General features: G+C 37.1%; 1 protein-coding gene across 1 annotated transcript in view; it reads right to left on the reverse strand.

The window, feature by feature from the left end:
• LOC150080782 (RING finger protein 150-like) overlaps positions 1-15,537 on the reverse strand; it is a 169,505-nt gene that overhangs the window by 12,690 nt on the left and 141,278 nt on the right. Inside the window, exons 3-4 of the mRNA XM_090380966.1 lie at positions 12,871-12,942; positions 10,281-10,363 (exon numbers count right to left, since the gene is read on the reverse strand). Of these exons, the coding sequence (XP_090237092.1) occupies positions 10,281-10,363; positions 12,871-12,942 (155 nt within the window). The remainder of the gene's footprint in view (positions 1-10,280; positions 10,364-12,870; positions 12,943-15,537) is intronic.

Consider the following 15,537-nt stretch of genomic DNA (forward strand, 5'->3'; position numbering starts at 1 on the left):
GAGCAGAGAGTGAAGGGAGGAACCCAGGGAAGAGAAGGGGTTAATTGCTAGAGGGTTGTTGTTTTTGCTCTGGAAGTTTAATGGCACATCAGCTGCTAAGGCTATAATGTGCCTATTTTGCTAGAGGGAAAAAATAATTTAGAACATATATTCCCTGTAATGACAATATAATTCCAATTTAAAAGGTGGAATATTGACCCACTTAAGAAGTGGATCCCATATACTATATATGAAGTTCATTTAATGGATACTATGAGAAACTTTATTAAAGGCACTTACACTGTATGTGTAAGCAGCATTAACTTGGTTCCATTTTTCAAGTAACTAATTCCAAAACTGAATTAAGTTAGTACACACTGATTTGATTTAGAGGAATCTGTAATGACTTTAATCAGAAGGGAAGTTTTCAAGATTTCTGTGGATTACTATCTTTAACAATATTGTTCTGAACAGAAACTGGTCTTATAGTTTATCCTTTTTTTTTTTTTTTTTTGAAGATTGTTAATCAGACTAAAGAGTGAGTTGAATAAATTCCAGGTTATAATGAGATCTAGTCAGGACCGGCAGATCAGTCATTCCTTAATTTCATAAGTTCAAAGTCAACCTGTTCAGTACAGGTAATTGCTAGCAACTCTGTGTTAAGCAAAAATTCACGTTCACCTGAAGGTGCTGTTTTTTTTTTTGGGGGGGGGGGGGGGAAGACATTTCCTGTGCAAAATTTAAAGTAACAATATGTTACCATTGTATTTTATTGACTTAAAAAAACAAAAAAAAAACAAAAAAAACACCATGACAAAACACTGTATATACATTATATATATGTAAATTAGAAATGTCTAGCACAAGAAAAAACCTAAAATGCCAAAACACAATTAAGTTATAACATACTGATTTGCGACTGAGGAGTCCATAATGTCTTTAGCCATTAGGGCTTAGGGTAGTTTCCAAGATGTCTGTGAAAAATTATTGAAAGGTGAACTCACTGGACTGCTTGATTTCTGTTTTACTTATTACAAAATATTTGCCTATAGCAACTGCAGTTCATGGCACTTGCTTGTGAAAAATCAAAATCATCCTCCAACGAATTCATGCACTGTCTGCATAGTCATGAGAGCAGACTCAGACTCTTGTGTTTTCTCAAGAGCAACAGGAAAATCTAAATGCCAAAGTTCATCATTGATAAGGGGCTCACTGAGAGATTAGCAACTCATCTACATCATTTGCATTGACTTCCTTTATCCATGCTACAGTTTGCCATGTGCTGATGTCTTTAACTGCAGTGGGTACTTTACAACTTCTGGATACATTCATGTCAGACAGACACCCTTCACACCAGATAATCCAGACCCATTTATGCTGTAGATTGCCTTCATTATATAGAAATTTTTCCTCCAGTCACACATGCTTGTCAATTTGATGATGAAATGAAACACTTTAATGAAGAAACTAAGAATATGCAATTTTGAGATGGCATGAGAGACAACCTCCTTTTACACAAACATGACAGATACAAACAATTTCGACATAGTTTATTTGAATTTTAGCAAGGCCTTTGGCTCAGTCCCTCATGAGATGTTCCTGTATAAGCTGGAACATGCTGAGATTACTGGAAAGATTCTAAGATGGATTGCGGGGAGGCTGCAAGGCAGAAGGCAGAGGGTTGTAATCAATGGATATTCTTCGGAATGGTGCATTGTTAGAAGTTTCCCCCCCCCAAGGATCAGTTCTTCGACCACTAGTGTGATTTTCATAAACAACATCGATGAAGGGAATGATGTCAAAATTTGAAGAAGACTTCAATATTTGCAGGATCATTAATGATCAGTGCTAAGCAACACTTCTTCAGGATGAACAAGCTTCAGGAATGGTCAAAAAAGTGGCATTAGCATTAGTAGAGGCATTTGATGCCGCATCAGCAGCCAAAAAAAAAAAAAAAAAAACCCCACTTCCACTTCACCCCTCTGTTCGTTCAAAATACCTGTCCAGCTGAGCCTTAAACTTATTTAGGCTATCAACCTCCACTACAAGGGATGGAAGTCTCTTCCACCAACCAACCACCCGCTGGCTAAAGGCAAATTTCCGCACGTCTACCCTACATCTGTCTTTCCTCAATTTGAATTTATGCCCTCCCAGGTGATTATTCTGAGCTAGAGGAAGAATCCCATCAGCATTGAGCATGCTCAAACCATTCAAGGCTTTATACACCTCTATCAGATCACCTCGCTGGTGCCTAGTCTCCAGACACTGTAATTTGCAAAACTTAAGCCTTTCTTCGTAAGAGCACCCCTTTGTTCCATTCACTAATCTTGTTGCCCTTCTCTGTACTCGTTCCAGCAGCTCTACATCCTTCTTGAAATGAGGCCTCCAGACCTGTATACAGTACTCTAGGTGTGGCCTGACCATTGCTTTATACAAGGGAATAATCATCTCCTTATCCCTGCTGGAAAAATTCCTGTATATCATTGACAATACTCCATGAGCTACTCTTGCAGCCCGTCTGCACTACTCAGAGAACTTCATATCTGCCTGCACAACCACCCCCAAGTCCCTTTCATTCTCTACCACTGTCAGTGTAGTAACCACAGAGTTGATACGTTGCTCAGGGGTTGCTGTTTCCCATGTGTAGTACTTTACATTTGTCAATGTTAAACTTCATTTGCCACCTCTCAGCCCATCTCCTCAACCTTTCCAGATCCTGTTGCAGCAGCATAGTGTCAGTAGTGTCCTTGACAACCCTGCCAACCTTTGTATCATCTGCAAACTTGGACATTAAACTTAATATACGATCATCATATCATTTATAAATACAGAAAACAATAATGGACCCAACACTGAACCCTGAGGGACTCCACTAATAACATTAGTCCACGATGAGCAGTGTCCATTGATTACCACTCTCTGTATTCTCCCCCTCAACCACCCCTTTATCCATAGCAGCAATTTGCCTCCAATGTCACACTGCTCCAATTTGTGTAGCAGTCTTCCATGTGCAACAGTATCAAAAGCCTTTCTAAGATCCAAGTATATAATATCAAAGCTATTCCCTGCATCCAGTTCTTTTGTGATTGCATCATAGTATCCAATCAAATTGGTCAGGCAAGCCTTCCCCTTAACAAAACCATGCTGTGTCCAAGCTATAACTGAAGTCTTTTCTAGATGATCCTGCAGTGCTTCTTTAACCAGTGCCTCCATTAATTTTCCTGGAACAGAAGTTAAGCTCACAGGTCTATAATTACTTGTGTCAGCCTTTGATCCTCCTTTGTGAATTGGGGTCACATTTGCACATTTCCAGTCTATGGGTACCTCCCCTGAGTCCAAGGAGGCTCTCATAATTATGGCTAAGGGTTTGCTTACTTCCTTTGCTGCCTCCTTTAATATAACTGGATAGATCCCATCCACCCCGGGTGCCTTTCTTGTGTTTATCTTCCACAGTTTCTCCTCCACTTTACTCCCAGTTATTTCAAGATTCTGTAGCTTACTGCTAGAGTTGAATACACCTCTGGCATTCCCCTCGCTGAATAACTCCTCATGTGTGAATGTCAATGCAAAATATTCATTTAGTTTGTTAGCTACCTGAGCAGGATCATCAACAGTTGACCCATCAATATCAGGTGGACCAATCTGATTCATCCCCTTCCTTCTAGAGTTTACATAAGTAAAGAACTCTTTGCTGTTTTTCTTTGCATCCCTTGCCAAGGATTTCTCGTAATCTGCCTTCGCCTGCCTAACCTCCTTTGTAACTTGGTTGCATATCAACTTGTATCTATCATAGGCTTCTGTGTCATGTGTTAATTTGTAAGTATCCCATGCATTTTTCTTCTCTGCCATATGCCTCATTAGTTCATCTGACATCCATTTTGGTCTGAATCTTGAACAATATTTCTTAGTTGGTATGTAAAGCCTAGTAGCTTCCAAAATAAGTTCTTTGAATGCTTCCCATTTTGAATTTGCTGTTGGTAACATCATCAGTTGGTCCCACTGTATAGAATTTAAATACTGTCTCAGTCCATCGTAGTCGCCTTTACGGAAGCAATAACCCTTCCCTTTACCCCTAATGGTAGTTACCTCTTTGAGTAAATCCCACTTCAGCACACTGTGATCACTGCCACCTAGTGGTTCATTTATCTGCAGATTCTTAATGCATGAAGGATCACTGCTGATAATCAAATCAAGAGTATTACTCCCTCTAGTTGCCTCCCGAACATGCTGATGTAGAAAACAATCATCCAATAAATCCACAAAAGCCCTGCTAGTGTGTGAGTGACCAGCCCCCAAATTCCAGTCAATATCTGGGAAATTAAAATCTCCCATTATAAGACTCTCTGATTTACTGGCCCACTCTATTTCCCTGTACAGTTTCTTATTATACTCATCAGAGTCATTAGGCCTATGGCAGTATGTTTTAATGCAGCAAAATGCAAGGTTTTGCATTTGGGGAATAGCAACTTCAAAAGAGGAAGAAAGGAATCTGAGAGTTGTGATACAGACAGATATGAAGTTTTCTGAGCAGTATAAACAAGCAGCCAGGAAAGCCCATGAGTTTTCCAATCAATGTTTAACTGAACATTATCCTGTAAAGATAGGGAGGTTGTAATTCCACTGTATAAGGCAATTCTAAGGCTGTATTACTGTGTCCATGTATGGAGACTGCATCTGAAAAAAGACATTGAGCTTCTTGAAAGAGTCCAGAGATGGGCAATTTGCATGGCGAGATTGGCAAAAGAGTGAATGTACATGGAAAGACTCCGATTATGTGGTCTACAGAGCTTGGCAACCAGGCACCTTAGGGGGGACTTGACTGAGGTTTAAAAGGCTCTGAGAGGGGTTAATGAATGAATGAATGAATGAATGAAGGGGGAATTTTCACTGTTATAAAGAATTCCAGATATAGGGACTGTAATTTCAAATTACAGGGGATGAGGTTTAGACTAGACTGTATGAAATTTTCTTTTAGCCATTGAGTCAATTACTGGAACAAGTTGCTTCCGCATTTAGTTGGGGCTGATAGTTTGCAGAAATTCGAAGGTAACCAACTCATTACTAACTCGAGGAAGGAAGTTTAGGAGAAACCAAAATACTTTTTGATTTCTCTTAAACAGTAAACACAAAAAGGATATCACAGACAGTATTTCCAGAAAACTATTTCCAGTTCTCCATAAAATGAATGTGCAAATGACATGCTTTTCAGAGGAAAATGAAAAGCAGATAGCATTTTCATTTGCTTTTCAGGTAATCAAGCTCTTTATTGAAGAATGAGAAGTGAAAAATTTCAGCTGACCAATTCTTACTCGTTGTCAAATGTACTGGTTTTGAATTTCCTTCTCTAGCTATCAACAAACAGATGTCTTTGCATGACACAGACATACACTGGTGTATATACACTGAGTGATCACTGAATTATGACCACCCCTATGAAAACTGAATGCGACCCATTGACCAAGTGAGGTACGAGAGTGTGCAGTAAGTCAACCTACATAGCATAGATAAGGTATCGGTGGTTCAGTAAGTAGTAAAATTCCAAGCGTGATGGGTAAAAGGAAGGGTTTATCAGACTTTGATAAAAGACAGATTGTGGGAGCTCGATGAGCTAGTATCTTGATTTCCCAAACGGCTGAACTGGTGGTGTGTTCGAGAGCTGCCATTGTTAAAGTGTACCAGGACTGGCATCAAAACAGTCAAACAATGACCCGACGGAAAAACTGCAAAGGTCAATGAAAGGTTGATGTTAGAAGTGAGTGCCAGGTCTCACGACTCGTACAGGTGAACAGGCACAGCACTGCACTGTTGAAGGGTTGACTACCCAATACAACATGAGCCAACCCGGAACAATATCTGGCATGACCATCGTTGCATGCTCCCATGTATGGGCTATACCAGCAGATGACCCCTACGGCATCCTCTCCTAAACAAGGTTCATCGGCATAAAAGACTCACCTAGTGCAAAGAGGATGCAAGTTGGACGTTAGAAGACTGGAAGAAGGTGTGCTGGTTGGATGAGTCATGTTATTTACTTCACACCGTGGATGGTCGTATACAGATTTGGCATCAACAACATGATCTCCGCTATCGTTAACTGCTTACTGACTGTGTACACCCCCTGCTATGTTACACTTTTTTCCAAATGGCGATGTTGTCTTCCAAGATGACAATGCACCGAGCCATCGGGCACTTGTTGCGCAGGAATGGTTTGAGGAACACAGTTCTGACTTCCAGCATATTGATTGGCCTCCGAACTCCCCCGATATCAATCCCATAGAGCACTTGTGGGACACTATGGAAAGCCATATCAGGCACCAATCACTTCCATACCTGCATTCCTAGACACATTACCACACAGCTTGGTTGGCCATACCTCCTGAATGCTTCCGACATCTTGTTAAATCAATGCCACGTCGGATAGCTGCTGTACTGAGGGCAAAAGGAGGACCTACAAAGTATTAGGTAGGTGGTCATAATTCAGTGATGACTCAGTGGATATCATACAAGTACAGTAGAGTCTCGATTAACCAGGCTCATTTAACCGAGGTTCCACATTATCTGAGGTGAATTGTGGAAAAGTTGTATATACTTTGCTATCAAAGACAAGAGTACGTAGTTCAGTACAGAGCAGGAACTCACACCAGTTGACTGTTGAGCCGTGCTGATCTTTTAGGTTTGTTGATTTCGTGAATTTTTACTCTCTAATTTTAAAGATTTAATAAAAAAGATTTAAATATTTAATTAAATATTTAATAAAAAGATTTAAATATTTAATTAAAGATTTAAAAATTTTACTCTCTAATTTTCAAATTTTTTTGTCATGTTTCATTTATGTTATTAGGTTTGGTGTAAGCAGTATTAGTGGAAAATGGAAACATGTTGTGCCTTTAGATATGAAGTTGAATGCAATCAAATGCTTGGATCAAGGAGAAACAATAAAAAAGTGGCTTTAGAAATTGAAAAATGGTGTTAACAAAGAGCGTCTGTATGTCATAGTGAAAATTTGAATAGAAAAACAATAAAAAAAGAGAATTTGAACATACTGCTGAAGCTCTTTTTTTGTGGTTCACATGAGAGACAAAGGAAGCCTGATTTCTGGAATGATTTTAAAGGCTAAGGCCTTAGAATTTCATAAGCATTTCAGTGAAGGGGAAGAACAATTTACCACAAGTATTGAATCGTTGGAAAAAAAGGTTTGGAGTTAGAAATCTGAATGACATCGCTGGAGAAAAATTATTGGCTAGTACAGAAGAAATCGCAAATTTACTGCTAAATTAGCAAAAATTATTCAAGAAGAAAATTTGAATTTGGATCAAATCTACAATTGTGATGAAACAAGCCTGAATCATAAAATGCTCCCATCCAAAACACTTTCAGCTATAAAAGTAAAATCAGTTCCTGGTTATAAGCAAAGCAAGGAGAGAATGACAGTACTGGAATGTTCAAATTCATCAGGGGAGCATAAGCATAAACTAACTCTCATTAGAAAGTCAAAGGACCCCCAAGCTTTAAAAAATATATATAAAATGTTTGCCTGTTAACTACACAAATCAAAAAAAAATGCACAGATGGATTTTTAAAACATGGATGTTTAAAACATGGTTTCATAAAGAATTTGTCCCTAGCACAAAAAGAAACTTCCCCACAAACACTTAATTTTAGACAATGCTCCATCCTGATGAAAGTGAACTAGTTTTTGGTAACATCATAGCTCTATTTTTGCCAACTAATGTGACTCCCTTCTTCAATCCCTAGACCAAGGTGTTTTGGAGACTTTGAAATGCAACTATAGGCAACATCTCTTAAAACATCTGCTTCACAATCTTAACAATCTTGAAACAGGGAGGCCCAGTGTTGTTGAGAATCTTAAAAAAATTAACATCAAGGACATTATTTACTGATTGGCAGAAGAATGGAATGATGTTAAAACATCTACTCTTATAAAATTGTGGAAAAATATTTTATGCTCCCAAAATGAAGCCAACGAGAACAAGATGGCAAATGAAGATGAAAGCGGTGAGGAAACCCTTTTAGAACTAGCCAATGACCTTCCTGTTTTGGACACTCTTATTACAAAGAATATTAAAGAGTGGATGAATTCTGATGAACAGCTGGAAATGACTGATAACATGATTGTAAAGCTTGTTAACGAACAAAAATATGAAAGTGAAGATGACAATGAAGAGTGCACAGAAACTAAAAAAAAAAAATTACACACATGAAGGTCTAAATGCTATTGAGTCAGCTTTACATTATATTGTACAGCAGGAGGATACCACACCCGCCAATGTTTCATTACTTAGGCAGTTACAAAATATAACAGCTAAAAAGTGAGGAGCTTCCATGAAACAGAAACCCATGAAGGAATTTTTTTATATGATATTAAGGTGTAGTGCTAATGACTAAGTGTATATTTTTCTTGTCTATGACTTGTAATTTTTATACATGTACTATTTTTTTTTTTTTTATAATAAAACAGTTGTAAATAAAATTAAGTGTTTTATTGTATATTTTAAGTCATTTTGTTCAATAAGTAGGTCTAACCTGAAAATAGAGTGTACAGACAGTTCCCGTGCTTTGAGGTTTTTTTTTTTCAAGTAGCAACAAAATCGAAAATATGAACATTAATAGCAAAAAATGAATGCTAAACATTCATAAATACTGCATTTCAAACCACGCTTGTAGCTATACAATATAAATGTATCCTGCTTTACGATATTAATTAATCCGCTCCAGAGACACCATTATATTGTGAAAATTTCGTAATGTCAACCCAATAACACATTGTTTTTTGTTAATTCGTTCCACGACCTCGGAAGTTAATTTTTGCTATATAACTCTTTAAGCCGACCGGGCTAGCTGAGTGGGTAAAGTACCTGCCCGGCAACCCAAAGGTCGCGGGTTCGATTCCCGCCTCGGGCTTGGATCAAAGTACTGCAAAAACCTTGGGAGGTGCAATATGGCCACAGAAGCCGATGCGCCAACAACTACCAAATCAAAAAAAAAAATAATAAAAAATAACTCTTTAAAAGGTCATTTTTATAGTGTAAATTGTATTAGTTATCAATTCAAATCATTAAAATGCACTACACTTTCATCGCTATCATATGTTCCATTATAAAAAAAAATTTTGAATAGCTTTGTGATATTTTTCTAAAGCACATTTCTGGATGTCATGACCATAAAACAATAAAAACAATTTGCACTTTCCGGTTTATTAGGCTTTTCTATTACTGCAAGCAATTATAAACAGGTAGCAAACTCCATGTTATTGCATTTTCAAAAATACCGATAGCTGGTTTGTGTGGTATTTTAAGTTATTATGGTGAAATGTGTTTCCCCTTTACTGAAATCTCCAATCGTATAAAAAAACAAGTTTTCAGAATCTTTTTTCCTTTTTTTTTTTAAGCTTCGAAAACTTGTTACTCCACCTAAATAGTGTTAGTTTCAATTTGTGTGCTGTTAAAAAATGCTTATGCATGCTATTGAAATTTATAAAGAAAAGAGAAGATTATCTTGGAAACAAATGCATCTTGAAGCATTTGAAGCATGGAAACAAATGCATCTTGAAGCATTTCTGAAGAAGACGATTCCTTGTGCAACAAACCAATGAGTGAGTGCAGAGCCAATAATGAGTGATCAATGAGTGTGCATTTAGTCAATGATGATGATGAAGAATAAACATTCTTTAACATTTGTACGTCATAAAAAAATTGCTTGATTTTAGGCTACATTTTCATTTCTTTGGATAAACCAATCATTGTTTAAACAAACTAATTAGCAAACTAGTTTCATTGTTGACAATATAACCCCTATTTTTAACATTATGTCTATGGGAAATAAATTCCCGCTTTACTAGTTTTCGCTTTACGAGCGTGTACTAGGAACAAATTAACTCGTAAAGTCAGGAACTACCTGTACATCATCATGTTAATGTATTCAAATCCAGCTTATTTAATAGTAATTTACCAAACCTTCCGTGTTATCCAAGTTTTTGATTTCCAGGGTTCCCTCAGTCCACATCTCATATAATCGAGTCTCTGCTCTAAGACTAATTTGTACACTACCAAGAAAAATGCATGGCACCAAAAAATGTGGCCATATACTGTCTAGATTAAAACAGTGAAGTCGTAATTAACATGTCATTTTTGTCATTATTAGTTAAAGAACTTCATTTTGCTAGTAACAGTCAAAATTAAATATTTAGTAAATTCTCTTTAGACAGAATTTGTGACAGAATTTTTTAGAACAATGAAGTAGTCACAATAACTTTTACAGAACAGATATTGCTGATTACTTACTTGCATGGCAGATGTCTAACCACCTCTCCTACTTTAAATGGCTCAATGCATACAGCACAGCACTCCAAATCTCCCTCAGTTTCCTGGATGAAAGACCAAGTATTAGCTAAATGTAAAGATTGCATTTGCAAAAATTAACACTATATCTAATGGAAACATCATGTGTATTATTAGAATACTGATGAGTACTGATTGGAATTAATATAAAATAATCAGACTCAGGTGTATTAACTATTTCACAAAAAGTTCAATGACACTTTTCTTCAATTACCTGAGTCAATACTTCAACAAGAAATGCAATGAAACTGTACAAAATTCAATAATTTATTTGCACATCAACATCAAGAACAATCAATTTTTTTTTTTTTTTTCTGTAAAATCTTGATGGCAGGTTTTCTACATTTCAGAATTACTGTTTTTTAATACACTTCTTTCCATTCATCTCTATTATTATAATCAGCATTACTCCAATTCTTTAGCATTACCATTAGTAGAGGCATATGATGCAAGAAAGCAAGCTTATGAAGCATCAGCCAAAAAAAAAAAAAAAAAAAACACTTCCATTTCACCCCTCCATTCATTCGAAATACCTGTCCAGCTGAGCCTTAAATTTATTTGGGCTATCAACTTCCCCAACAAGGGGGGGGAAGGGATGGAAGTCTGTTTCACTAACCAACTACCCGCCGGCTAAAGGCAAATTTCCGCACATCTATCTTTCCTCAATCTGAATTTATGCCCTTTCAGGTGATTATTCTGAGCAAAAATTCTATCGGCATTGAGCATGCTCAAACCATTCAAGGCTTTATACACCTCTATCAGATCACCTCGCCGGTGCCTAGTTTCCACACACTGTAATTTGCAAAACTTAAGCATTTCTTCGTAAGAGCAACCCTTTGTTCCATTCACTAATCTTTTGCCCTTCTCTGTACTTGTTCCATCAGCTCTACATCCTTCTTGAAATGAGGCCTCCAGACCTGTATACAGTACTCAAGGTGTGGCCTGACCATTGCCTTATACAAGAGAATAATCACCTCCTTATCCCTGCTAGAAAAATTCCTGTATATCATTGACAAGACACCGTGAGCTACTCTTGCAGCCCGTCTGCACTGCTCAGAGAACTTCATATCTGCCTGCACAATTACCCCCAGGTCCTTTTCATTCTCTACCACTGTCAGTGTAGCCACAGAGTTGATACATTGCTCTGGGGTTGCTGTTTCCCATATGTAGTACTTTACATTTGTCAATGTTAAACTTCATTTGCCACCTCTCAGCCCATCTACTCAACCTTTCCACATTTCCAGATCCTGTTGCAGCAGCATAGCATCAGTAGTGTCCTTAACAACACTGCAAACCTTTGTATTGTCTGCAAACTTGGACATTAAGCTTGATATACCATCATCAATATCATTTATAAATACAGAAAATAATAATGGACCCAACACTGAACCCTGAGGGACTCCACTAATAACATTAGTCCACGATGAGCAGTGTCCATTTATTACCACTCTGTCTTCTCCCCCTCAACCATCCCTTTATCCATAACAGCAATTTTCCTCCAATGCCACACTGCTCCAATTTGTGCAGCAGTCTTCCATGTGCAACAGTATCAAAAGCCTTTCTAAGATCTGAATATATAACATCAAAGTTATTCCCTGCATCCAGCTCTTTTGTGACTGCATCATAGTATCCAATCAAATTGGTCAGGCAAGACTTTCCCTTAACAAAACCATGCTGTGTCTGAGCTATAACTGAAGTCTTGTCTAGATGATCCTGCAGTGCTTCTTTAATCAGTGCCTCCATTAATTTTCCTGGAACAGAAGTTAAACTCACAGGTCCATAATTACTTGTGTCAGCCTTTGATCCTCCTTTGTGAATTGGGGTCACATTTGCACATCTCCAGTCTATGGGTACCTCCCCTGAGTCCAAGGAAGCTCTCATAATTATGTATCTTTACTTCACTATATCCTTGCTCCCTACATCAGGATTTTTTTCTGCCTAGCATATTTATACCATCCTAACCATTTAACCTATATCAGTTCCAAAATGTTGGTCTGCTTCCAAAATAATAAATATTTTGCTTTAAAACAGAAAAAGAAATTTCAAACAATTTCTCTTCCCTGCAAATATGCTTTTCAACTGAGGTAATATTAAGCACAAGCTGTAAGCAATTAACTCTGATAATATAAAAAATGTTAACATCATACTCATCATTCACCAAATACACTATAGAGAAGTCAGTTAATGGAGAAATTTTTCAAAGGCCTTTCATCTGCTACTGACTTAGCTAATGCCCAGCATAGGTTGTAAGGTTTTCACCAAGAAACTCTAGTTTCTCAAAACCATTTCGAAACCAATTACGAAAAACAAAAATTAACTTCAATAGTATACACAAATGCACAAACACACTGTGATCAATTATGTGTTATTTTATGACCAACTCTAAGGATAATTTTGAAAGGAAGTTCTAAAAGTCTGAGCATGATTTTTCAATTCTTTCCATGTGAGAAATATTTTTATACTGCCATCAACAGCCCAATGAAGTTACAGCCAGATTAAAATTAATGAATTATAAATAAAAATATGTTCTTACCTTGTCGCCACTTCTTATCGTTTTCAGGGGAATTTTTTCTAGTGCTTTCTTTGCTGCACTACATAAACGTCCCTACAAGAATGATACAGAATATAACAGAATAAATATCATTCAAAAGTGTAAACTACAATCATGAAATTTAGGGCTGAAATAATTTAGGGATTATAGTCAGAATTTCAATATCAACACTGGCTAGTATGTACTTAATTACCCATTGCATAATTCGAAGTACTTCTATTTAGTTCTATACAGGTCATTTAATCAAAGCTCAAAATGGGAAATTTTATGAAACAGAACACTTTTCAGAATAACAGAATAGAAGCAGCTAATGTATATACATGACATTACCAATGCATATGATGAACCATAATGGCATTCTGGCACCCATTCAGATCCTTGCATTTAATATATATATATATATAGTTGTTAGCTCGAGAGTTTTTACTTTCTCTGGAATTATAACCTATCCATACTAATACTCAGTTATCAATATTGTAATGGAGCAATATCAAGCCTGAGTTGTGTAACTGTGGGTGTCTATTGTCAGCTGAAAGAACAGAGAGAACATTCCCATTGTAGCTAGACAAAGTTTGTATCCCAGGGAATGTGAAACCTCTCTCTCTCTCTCTCCCTCTCCCTCTCTCTCTAATTAGGTTATACGAATTTTCTCTCCATATCTAATAAGGACTAAGGAAAGTCTCCCTAGTCCCTACAAGATCTAGAAATGAATTAATTAATGTGTAAAGGGAAAGGAATGCAGGAGCCTAGCTCCTCACGATACATAAGGGATTTTATGGCCGGGGTAACAGAATGGAAATCATGGGAGGTTGGCAAGAAGGGAAGCCAGCGTGAGAAAAGAGTAGGTGGGCATTTTATTAATATCCCCGACGCCAAGTAACACACCCAGAGACAAGGGGACCCATGTAGGGGCACGAGTCATCCCTGGACCATCTTGGACAGGAAACTCGTGACTTACAGTGGCCAATGAGAAAGTTTTGCTCTTGAAGACAAAGGAGAGCGCAAAATATAAAAGCGGCCAAAATGAGACCAAAGGGTGTCTCCATCGTCACTGCCAGAGGCCCTGCTAGTTTTGGTCGTTATCGTTCCTATGGATGCTGAAAGATCTTCACCTTAGTTGCAGTAGGTTCACCACTGTACAGTGGATCCCTGCGGTCAACTATGCTGGTCGCCGTCACTGCCTGTAGCTGCCCACACCATCCGGTCTGGCCGAAGAGATAGAATTGTGATGGCCAGAGGAGACCACAGTCCACTCCACTATAGGAGGAAGCCGTGTAACAGACTCCAGGACAAACCAACTTAACCTGGTAAGCAAACTATCCTTACATATAAATGAACATGTGTGAAACAGCCAAATATATTTTAAACTCAATGCTTCCTTTCTTATTCTCTTTACATGTGGCAACTAGAATTAAGTCAATAACGTGTACCATAGTTTACATTCTAGTATTGTTGATAGGATGTTAGAAGTAAGGAATAAGATTTGTTTAGAAAGATGAAATGTACAATGGCATGAAATCACGAGACCATTGAATTTCGTAACTCTAACCATATCATATTGTTAGCATATCGTTGCACTTAGAATTGATGCACACTTTACTCGTTGTTCTATTATTGTGCAAAAGCAGATTGTGTACATGACCTTGTTGTTTATAATAAATGTTGTTAAGTGTTATTTGCATGTTGCATTCACTCTGTAAACATCTTAAACCACACTAGGGTAAACAAACTAAGAAAATGAATTTTGTGGGATGGAAAGATGCTAAGCGATCTTTCCATTATAAATACAACACAATCTGTTGTCGCAGAAATCTGGGGCCCCTAAAACCCCTGATTTCCGAGGGCTCAGGTTATTGTGCTAACTGATTGCCTAAAGTAAAGCAGGATAGACGTCACAGGTGTACCCCGAAGAAAGGAGGAGGTTAACAAAATGGTTAACATAGTTCATTTGCATTATTACAAGTATTTAAACAATTTTTCTCAAACATCAATGTTTACAATAACCCTACTCGACAACTTTACTCACAAGGCTTGGATTTACTCTGAATGCAGATTTTTTGGAACACTGACTACTCTGATCATGTATGCTTATTCATATGGCTTATCAAACATCACAGAATGATTTGCAAGTTTTATGGGCTGAAAAATCGAGAATTTAGCCAATGACCCCCCTCTCTTCCTGATATCAGTTAACTGCAGTCCTGAATGAGAAGCCTTTAAGAATTACTCTAGTCTTAATACACTTAAATTTATTTTCAAGTGTGCCACTGCCTAATATACATATCCACTTAATAATAACAATCTTAAAATATAAACTACAAAAAATTAAAAGAGAAATTAATCACATTTCTTTTTTTTTTTTCATCCCATGTTTTGTGAAAATTAAACTGTTGTCACAAAATTTATATTTCAAAAATTTGTAAACAGAAAAAATAATGAGAGGATGTGTAATCTCAAAAGAAGAATCTTCTTTGAGCTTTTAATGCATACACTGAAGATAGCATTATAAGATAAATAAATGTTCTGTTAGAGGGGGATTCATCAGCCATCTCAGTACATCAGCACACTGGCCTATTTGCAAATTTTACAATTCACAAAAAACAATTAAGAAAAAACTAATTAAGATGTACTGAAATTTTTCAATTGTAA

Source organism: Mastigoproctus giganteus, chromosome 9 (assembly GCF_048544385.1).
Source record: "Mastigoproctus giganteus isolate SK-2022 chromosome 9, ASM4854438v1, whole genome shotgun sequence".
Taxonomy (NCBI): Eukaryota; Metazoa; Arthropoda; class Arachnida; order Uropygi; family Thelyphonidae; genus Mastigoproctus; species Mastigoproctus giganteus.